Source organism: Trypanosoma theileri, assembly GCF_002087225.1.
Source record: "Trypanosoma theileri isolate Edinburgh chromosome Unknown TM35_Tth_31_V1, whole genome shotgun sequence".
In the NCBI taxonomy this organism is placed as follows: domain Eukaryota; phylum Euglenozoa; class Kinetoplastea; order Trypanosomatida; family Trypanosomatidae; genus Trypanosoma; species Trypanosoma theileri.
Window position 1 is genome coordinate 294007 of NW_021639873.1, and position 10000 is coordinate 304006.

Sequence of the window (10000 nt, forward strand, 5' to 3'; positions counted from 1 at the left end):
AAAAAAAAAAAAAAAAAGAGGAAGGCTGATGGGTGGTTGAAAGCAAAAAAACAAAAAAGAAAAAAAAACGTCTTTTTTTCGCTTTTTTTCTTTTTTTTTTTTTATTCGTTGAATTCGCTTGCAGTTCGTTTTAATGGAAAACGCGGTATAGTGTCAATGATGATAATAAGAAAGAAACAGAGAAAAAGTGAAGGGAAAAGTGATAATACAAAAAAAAAAAAAAAACATAAGACTAAAAAGAAAAAGAAAAAAAGAAAAAAAAAGAAACCGCTCATATTCAAACACACACACATACACACATAGACACATATTTATATAGAGCTTAATAAAGCTTTAAAGAAAGAAGAAACAAAGAAAGGGAAAATCGGTAAAAAAAAGAATTGAAAAAAAAAAGAAAGAAAAAAAAAAAGAAAATCAGACAAAATAAAGGCACTAGTAGTACGGGTAATAAAAATAAGAACAAGAAAAGAGACAATAATCACTATTAATAATATTAATACTATTTATATTAATATTATTATTATAGTTGTAGTAGTGGCTTTATTTATGTGTACGTATGTGCAGGTGTGTATGCAACGTTTTCCTTTTCCCTTGTTAACAAAGGAGAAAGGGCAATGTGAAGATGAGAAAAGGGAGACTCGTTATTTCTCTCATTTTCCGCTCTTCACATCTTAACATGCCCTTTGTTACTTAATCTGCTACACAGACAATATATAAATATAAATATATATATATATTTCCGAAAAAGGGAACAAATAAAGAGAAAGACAAACGAAGATATTGGAAAAAAAAAAAAAAATCAAACAACGCAATAAACCAAAAATAAAAAGAACAAAAGTAAAAAAAAAATTTTTTTCTTCTTCTTCTCAATGTGATTTCTGACTCTCATAGCCAACTCAATATATATATATATATATATATATATATTGTTGTTGCCACACCCTCTTTTTTTCTCCCTTTGAAAAGAGCAATATAGAGAGGGGTTTACAGTTGGGTTCAAGTCAGTTTTGCATATTATATATATATAAATAAATAAATATATAATATATATATTCGTTTTTTTTTTTATTTTGATTTTTATTTTCGCTTGCAATATTTCATATTTATACTTCTCATCATCCCTTACCCCATTACTTTATTGTTGCTGCTACTGCCTGTGGGATTACTACCACCATTACCGCACACGAGGCAGATCCCACGAGTTTCTTTTCTTCTTCACTGTGATTAACCCACAACGGCCACTGTTCCCGCACGGCTGTTGCCAATACGATGGCCATCGCATTTCCAAGTGAATCCCCAGCTGTTAAATACTCCGCAGAAGGGGCATCTTGTTCTAATAACACCGGCAAGGGAACTTCACTCTCACAGGATTTCTGCATAGCCTCACTTATCACCTGTTGCGGTGTCATTGTATAGAGAGTATCTAAAGCCACATAGTGAGAGACTCGTTTTTTGTAGAATTGCTCTAAACGTCTTTTGGTGCCAGGATGAATACTTGTACTTGCACGAAGAGCAGAAAGATACTTCATTGTTGTTGCTCTTGTTGCTGTTGCTGTTGCTGTTGTTGTTGTTGTTGTTGTGGTTCCGGATATTTTATCCTTGGTGTTATTCTCTACACTCTGCATCGTTGTGTTTGCGGCATCTCGATCGAGAAGTAACATCCATCGCAGGAGTTCCCAAATAGCAGCGGGAGAGATGGCAGACCAGAACTCCGCCACTGCAGAGATCATTACATGCGGTAATAAGATATCAGCATGCATAATCTCTTCAGGAGATGGTAATACTTCTTCAATTAATTTATGTTCTTGTTGTTGTTGTTGTTGTTCGCGGCTTCGAGGTTGACTATTTCCAATACATCGTAAAGGACTAGCCATAGTGGAAGATGTTTGCGTATCTGAAATTTCTGATCTTCCTTGAGAGATACTCTGAGCAATGACGAGTCGATAACCCATTGGCATTAACTTATCTGGACTGGACTCCGCACTGGCCATACAGGATAAGACGCCTCTTATCTTTGAAAGGTCAATAACTCCTAAAGGTGTTTCTGGTAATTCATAGGCTCTGCGAGATTTCACAGCCACACATCTTGTTGAACTAGTAATACTACTCGCTCCAACAGATTCATCTAAGATATCACGACTAACACCAAGGGTATTAGGGCTATTACCAGTAGTATCTACACAATCTTTAAGTTCAGCATATACCCGTTGAGTGTTATCTGTAAAAATAAATAAAGTACCCATCATACCAGGTGTAGAGGTATAGTAAAGAGAATCTTCACGAAGGTATACAACAGACACATCCATTGGTGGAGCTCGTAAAGATGGACGATCATTTGACTGCGTGATCACATCATGATGTAAAATTTCCCTCGCAAGGGCATCATTCATTCTATGTAAAGTTGCTCGTAAAGCAGAAACTATGGCTTGTCGTGGTTGTGCCGGAAATGTCTTTAATCCCACTAAAAACTCTGGAAGCATAGTAGTAGCGTATGTGCAGAGAGTTTCATATCCAGATACCAGTGTGGCGAGGAATTCCCGTTTAAACATGGGTCGAACTTCATGTCGACGTAAACGTCTTGGCTTATTACGATCACGCATAATCATTCTTTGACTATGTCCAATCTTTAAGAAGAGTGATGGCATCATTTCATAAGAAGCAGCGGCGTTAACAGATTCTGTGGTGGTAAAGAAACGACTACAAACAGCTGAACTGCTGATATTACAAGTATCATTCTGTGTACTACTTAATGAACATCCACTCTTTGCAATGACGTTTGTGGCCTTTGGAAGAAATAAGTGAGGTCCCATCCACATGGTACGAACAACATCTTGTGGAAGAACTGCACCGAATAAAATGGCATTACTATTAGTTGAACGTGACATGGCTTCTACAACCTTTCTACGAGAAAAAGAATCTTTACAAGAGTTTACGCCTTCTCTTGTTTCCATTTCATTTTTTATAGAAAGTTTAATTTTAGATGATTCATGTGGATTCTCTGTGTTATTTTGTGCAGCGAGAGCTTTGGCAATTTGGGATTCACGAAAGGCAAGTATACGGTAATGAAGAATCTTTGGTATTTTCTGCCGTAAAGTATCCAAATCAATAGGCGTTGCAGTTGAAGGACGTTCTCCTTTAATATCTATATGACACTCTAATATTATCTGTGGTGTAATCATAGATCCAGGTATCATTCGCGTTACGGTTTGTAAAGTAAGAGCTCGAAATAAATATGGTAATAAATGATACGGTAATCTTTTTGTAAAGTTTCGCTTTACTAAATCCAATACACTTTGCTGTATGGTGTCTTTTAGTTCATTCTCACTGGTGTGTTCCCCAGCTGCGAAGAGACTATCGGAACAGTCGACGGAGTGTGTTAACATGGCTGGATCGTCCGTGGTAATACTAGAACTGGGCTGGAAGAAATTATCCCGTTTCAGTGGGTGAGTTGTCGTGGCAACATCAAAAACCTTTTTACCATGGGAATTAACTTCTTTGGTGTGAGTACCTACTTCTCCTACTTTCTTAAGTACACCATTTCGATTATCATAAATAGTAGTAGTAGTATTATTATTATTATTTTTTTTTTTCTTTTTCTCTTTATTACCCTTGCCAGTTGTTTCTTCCGTGATAACTGAAGTCAAGACAGCTGTAGTAGAGTTTCCTAATCCCTTTATGGCCCGTTTAGTTTCCACGTCGTTATTCTTAAACACCTCCGTATTCATTAAGTAAGAAAGGAACAATACGGAGGAAATATCTTTACAATCTAGAGGCGATGGGGGTGGAGATTTTTCTCCAACTTCCCCAGTAGTTTTTTGCTCGCTCTGCCTCTTTTCATTATCCGCTTCTTCTTTCTTTTCTTTTTCCCGTTGTTCTTGTTCTTCATCTTCTCGTTGTTTATATTTCCCATCTACACATGTATGGTAGAGTGGCGGAAAAGGCTCCACTTTCGTGCCGTTATCAACTAAGCCGTTACCACCACTGGGCAGTACAGCCTTCCGCTTGGCTGGGGTTACACACACAACACCCATTAGAGAGAAATCCCCTAACTAATATAATATATATATATATATATATTTATTATTATTATTATAAATAGTATGTAATGATGATGATAATGATGATATTTATTGCCGAAAAGGGGCAGCTCTTCTGGGCTGTGCACGTACAGAGTCAACTACACAATAAAAGAGGAATCAAGAGAACCGCCCCGTCCTCCTCGTCTCTCCTAATTAGAAACACACACGAGAAGCCTGCAAATAACTAAAGAATGGGAAGGAATGAAGGAAGGAAAAAAGAAAAAAAAAAGGTAATAATATACTTATTGATATTCCTACAGATCCAATGGTTTACCTATAGAATACTAAATACGAGAGAAACGGGGAAAAAAAAAGCAAGGAATAAAATGAAACAGAACAAAATATATATGTGTATATATATATATATAAGAAACAGCTGCAGCAAAACAAAATTAATAGGTGAAAAAAAAAAGAGAAAGAAAACACAAAACAAATAGTATCACTTCAAGCAACGTTTAAAATATAAACATAATACAGTAGGAAATGAAATGCAGACTGTCATGTTTTTTTTTTCTCCCCCCCCCCACCCCAACGCAGGGTCAATGAGAGACAGTAAGAATAAGAATAAAATGCCTGACCCACTTCTAGTGGTATCTATAGTAATCCCAAATATATTCCAAATATATATTTAGAAATGACTTTGATTTTTGGGGTCAAGTGAACTTCAAAAGAAAAAAAGTGGATTCTTTGTTGATATTTCATATTCCTCTGTTTATTACTTTACATGCATGTATATATATATATATATAATCCTCAAAGACATACCTCATTGAGAGAAAAAAAAAAGAGAATGTGCACACGTAATATTAGCAAAAAAGCGCAGAAAAATAAACTACATTTAGTCTACTTATACAACTGCCTTTTTTTTTTTTTTTTACCACTATTACCACTTGCTCTTTGCTAAGACTGTTCCTGCTGTTTATTCCCCTTTTGCGCAGCTCGTTGTCGCTCTTCTGCTGCCTCTAACATTTCTACAATGGCTGTGTAGCTGCGGTGCCTCGCATACTCCACTGGTTTAATTCCCGTGGAGGATCTCTTCAACACATCCGCCCCCTCCTCCAATAGGGCCGCGACCGCCTTCTCTCGCCCGTAGCCGGCGGCGAAGCAGAGCGGCGGGGCTCTAAAGAGTGTGCGCCGGTCAAAGGAAGGACCATACGGGGGATCCGGTTGGCCCATGCTATTAATATCCACACCGGCGTTGAGAAACATTCGAATGGCCGGCACATCTCCATCGCAGGCAGCGAGAAAAATATTTCCCTTCGCGTGTTTTCCACACTCCGAGAGTTCACGGGTGACCGTCCCATCGGCCATTATCCCAACATCATACTTCACCACTACATCCTTTGAGGCGCTTTCCCGACACTGCAGGGCATATGGGTAGGGCATTATCAATGTGTTGTTGTTATTGTTGTTTGTTATTGAAGTTGAGTGAAATGCTATGATTCCCTCCTTTTACTTCTTGATCAACTCAGAGCCGTCTGCCAGAGTATTTTTTATTTTTTTTTTCTTTTTAGTGGACTTCACAGAAAGAGAGAAAGAAATAAAAATAAAAAAAAAATAATTATTCTTCTCCAGATGAAAAATAAAAAAAGAAAGAAATATTTATTTCGCTTTCAGATGCCCTTTTGCAGCATCAATAGAGAAACAAAAAAGAAACAATAAGGAAATATAAACAGTTTTCTAGTCCAGTCACTCTCACAAGGAGAAGGGACCAAAAAGAAGTGTCTCTGAGTTTCTTACAAGCCATACGGATATATGTGTGTGTGTGTAGATATATATATATATATATATATAAGCCTGTAATATTAAATATCGCTATTCCAAAGACACAAACTGTTCTTGTTGATACTGCTGTTGGACCTTATTTTCTGCAGGTCTATTGTGTTGAGCAGTGATGTGATGCATTTCCTCCTCCTCCTCATTATCTGGAAATGCCGATTTGGGCAAATGATGTACCCATGGCCGCTGTTTAACTTCATCTAATGAATCTGACGCATTCCACTCATTCACTTTCATAATGGCAAGTCCATGTCGGAGTGCCTCTGTGTATCCAGAACCACCAGCACCATTCTTTGCCTTTTCCTGCCATAAACTTTCTCTGTCAAAGTGTGTTGTAAGTTCTTCACTACTTAATGTGTATTGGGCGCCATCCCACAGTTTCAATGGATATGGATAGTTCTTTCCAAGTTGAATTCCATGCATAGCCTGCATTCGTGGTGTGAGAACGTGTGGTCTGTGAATATACACAGGAGGAATTTTACTCAACTGTGGAAGCCACTTCTTCACATAGATGCCTGTCTGATCATGATGATGAGCGAGCCAATGAATATTACGAACCGCCTCACCAAAGTCATCTCGAATAAGTTCACTGCAGTATGCAAAGTTACCATAACAGATAAAAGGATCATAATCAAGTGAACATCGCTCCAACCACTCCGCCCCAAGACGCCAATCTTGTCCATATCCACGGGTAAGTAACCACGCCAATGCCTGACGTCCTTCATGTGCAACAAATCCAGTTGTGTTTAATTCCCGCATGGCCGCATCTGCGAGTGGAATACCAGTGAGTCCTGCACACCATTTCTGTACAATCTTCGCATCATGACGCCAGTCTGGAATGTCATCCGTGTGTTCCGGACGTGGGCCATAAGGAAAGAAGAGTTGTGGACCATAACGTAATCCCATCCAATGCCAATAATCACGTCGTGATAACCGCAATAGGGCCTCACGGTATTGCATCTGAACAAATTGATCTCGTAGATGTTCACTTGTGTAGACCCGCAGGGATTCATACAGACGGCGTGGTGAGAGTGAACCAAGAGCGATATATGGAGAGAGACGTGAAAGGCGTTGAGAATATAATTTTGTGTTGGTACGATGTTCTCTTCCTGTTCTCAACAGTGATGTAACTCCCGCATCTGCAAGCCACGCATCCACACGTTCCATCGCGGCCACTTCACCAGGTGGATGTGAAGATTGTGTAGCGATAACTTCAGAGACAACAAAAGCCTCTGCACTGCCGTATCCCAATTCTGTTAATGTTGGTAATGCCCCACGATAAGCAGGTGGGGAATGTATACCACGTAACTCTGATGATGTAGGGAGAAGTTCAGAACGGGATGGAAGTGCAGAAAGACGTGAAATGTAAGAATCATACGGTCGTGTTGGACGAATTCGGGCAATCGTCACATCATCATGATACCATCGTTCTCCCTCTCGCATGGACGCAACAGAAACAGGCAAATCATCCACATGTATAAGTGTTGTTTGCCAAACACTATGAGGTACAGGTGCTTCCCTCGTTATCACTATATGTTTACAATGATGAGAACTATTAGATGAATGCATACTATACGGATGTATAAGAGTCGCATCATGTTCAGTTGCAATGAGACCCGTTTCCGCATCTCGGCTTATCCAACGTCTATGTTTAATTCTCTCCATAATAGTATCATGTACGTATTTCTCATGAGGTGCATACTGTGTAGTAAGAAAGACATCTGTAGCCCCACACTCCACCGCAAGACGAGGAATATGTTCCTCTGGACGACCACATCTAATTAAAAGTGGTACATGTAATTCTCTTTCCAGTTTTTCACGCAATTTCTCTAAAGTTTCAAGAAAAAAACGTGCCCGCATTGGACTTTGACGAAAGAATGCACCCACCGCACTTGGTTGGGCAAACAGACGGTAATCCACAACGGCAACGGCAACAACTGGTATGCCTCCCGCCTGTTCTGCCCGCACAGCCGCAAGCGCCAAGGCATAATTATCATGAACACGTAAATCATTAGCCGCAAAAACAACCATCACACAAGATGAGAGTTCTGGACTAGTTGGAGGTGGAAGTTGAACCTCTTCTGGTGTAGGTATGGAAAGATAAAGGGCATCTTGTTTACTTAGATAACTAGAAGCATCTTGCATTCGTGCTATCCATGTCTCTGATGGAGGAGGAACTGAAAGATTGGATTCCATTTTTTTCTTCTTCATATTTCTGTTGCTGTTATTATCATTCGTATTCTCTTCATTCAGATCTGGCATTAGGAGAATTTCCTCATCTTCATTTAATAATTCATTTGCCGCTACATTTTCCAACTCTTTCGCATCCGCAATCACTTCCGTATCTATCACCACCGGCGTCTCTTCCAGTTTGTAATTAAAAACAGGAGTCTCCACATCTTCCATAGATGCAAATAATTCCGCCTGATTTATAAACTCCTCCTGCTGCTCCATATTCATATTCATATGAACAACACTCTCCTCACCTAGATCATGAGAGAAAGAGATACTTTGATGACTGCCATACCGGCATACAGTAGTCAAAGAAGATGATAAACATGAGGAGGAAGAGAAGTGTCGTGGGAGCGATGGTGAAGGAGACACACGTAATGAAATTCGTTTCATTGCTGAAAAGTCTCTGAGAAACGCACCCAAAAGAAGCGCAAAGATTATGCGGTGCTAAATACCCTTTTTTCTTTTGTTTTTCTACTTGTTTCTCCTTCTCAAGTAACAGCAAACCGCTATATACATAGACAGAAAAAAAAAAAAAGAAAGAGAGAGAGAGAGAGAGAGAGAGTGAGTGTGTGTGTGTGGTACAAGTGAGAAAGGAAAAAGAGAGAATAACAAAAGAGAAAATAAATAAATGGATAACGACTGGATGAATTAAAAAAGAAAAAAAAAAAGCAACTAAAAGAAAAAATTGCTCAATGCAGCATTGTATTCCGCTGCCTGTGTATATTTTCTTTTTTTCTTTTGTGTGGATTCTTCTGAATTCTCTAATGCCAACAAGAAAAAGAAAAAGAAAGAAAGAAAGAAAACCAAGGAAAACTAATAATTCCTTATTGACAGGTGTCTAGCGCAATACACCTCATATCCATCTTTCCATTGATCTGAGAACAGTACGTAAACAATTGAAGAATACAAGAGAGAGAAAAAAAAAAACACACAATAAAACCAAAAACAAAACAAAACAATCACTACTTGGTAAATGCACTTTCATCCTTTCTTTTTTTTTTCTTTTCTTTTCTTTTCCTTTCCTCTGGTGAGAAGCACAAACATGTCTTCTCATCCTTGTCCATTGCTAGCATACATCTACTTTGCGGAGGAGGAGGCCACTTCACGCCGGCACATTGGACAGATATTACTACGCAGCAGCCATCGCTGCAAACAATCCGCGTGAAATGAATGACCGCAAGTCAATCGAACACCTCCCGCAGTATTAGTAGTATTAGTAGTAGTATTAGTATTATTATTAGTTGTTGTTGTTGTTCCTGCACAGACACTACTACTTGTATGTAAAGATGTGGTCTCACTATTCTTTTGCGGTTGATTCCCCCCCTTGGATGATAAGGATAGTGTACAACGCACCGTATTCACATCACCATCATCATCACAACAACAACAACTACTACTACTATCATCACAATTAACATTATCTTCATCATCATCATCTTGGAATGAAAAACAAATGGCGCAGTTCATTTCTTGATCTGCTCCCAACACAACACAACCAACTTCCTTCGCTGCCACACCTCGAATGTGTGTTCCTTGCGTGGGTGAAAGAACAGCAGCAGCAGTAGCAGGAGTAACAGGAAAAGATGTAGTAAGCACAAAAGAAGGGGGTGTTGAGAGCTGTACTTGATACTTGAATTCATCACTAGAACTACTATCCACATGTAGAATATTTTTACCCTGTATTCCAGCAGGACTACCACTATTATTACTTGGATTTAAAGAGGGATTCATAGCCGTAAATGAAGACCCACTCACTTTCATTAGATTCTCCAACAAAACAGTAGGCATAACAGTTTCTGATATCATTCCCTGTGTATTATTGTTGTTGTTACTATTATTACTATTACTACTATTATGATGGTTTGGATGCAGACCATTGATATTGTGAACACATCTGTATCCACCAC

At 38.8% G+C, this 10000-nt stretch overlaps 4 protein-coding genes across 4 annotated transcripts in view; all 4 read right to left on the reverse strand.

The window, feature by feature from the left end:
• Window positions 1-1130: 1130 nt before the first annotated feature.
• Window positions 1131-4031, reverse strand: TM35_000312060 (uncharacterized protein; the record flags this gene model as incomplete). The annotated part of the gene is made up of 1 exon (XM_029028687.1): window positions 1131-4031. One exon carries the CDS (start codon window positions 4029-4031, stop codon window positions 1131-1133), a length of 2901 nt encoding a protein of 966 aa, XP_028880086.1.
• Window positions 4032-4979: 948 nt separating this feature from the next.
• On the reverse strand, window positions 4980-5465 carry TM35_000312070 (ankyrin repeat protein; the record flags this gene model as incomplete). Its single annotated transcript, XM_029028688.1, has 1 exon — window positions 4980-5465. The coding sequence occupies one exon, from the start codon at window positions 5463-5465 to the stop codon at window positions 4980-4982; it is 486 nt and encodes a 161-aa protein (XP_028880087.1).
• Window positions 5466-5894: 429 nt separating this feature from the next.
• TM35_000312080 (putative DNA photolyase, putative,cryptochrome) lies at window positions 5895-8483 on the reverse strand (the record flags this gene model as incomplete). Its single annotated transcript, XM_029028689.1, has 1 exon — window positions 5895-8483. One exon carries the CDS (start codon window positions 8481-8483, stop codon window positions 5895-5897), a length of 2589 nt encoding a protein of 862 aa, XP_028880088.1.
• A 687-nt stretch (window positions 8484-9170) lies between these two features.
• Window positions 9171-10000, reverse strand: part of TM35_000312090 (uncharacterized protein) — a gene marked incomplete at both ends in the record, with an annotated part of 1065 nt that continues 235 nt past the window's right edge. Inside the window, one exon of the mRNA XM_029028690.1 lies at window positions 9171-10000. This exon is cut by the window's right edge and continues 235 nt beyond it. Coding sequence (XP_028880089.1) covers window positions 9171-10000 — 830 coding nt within the window.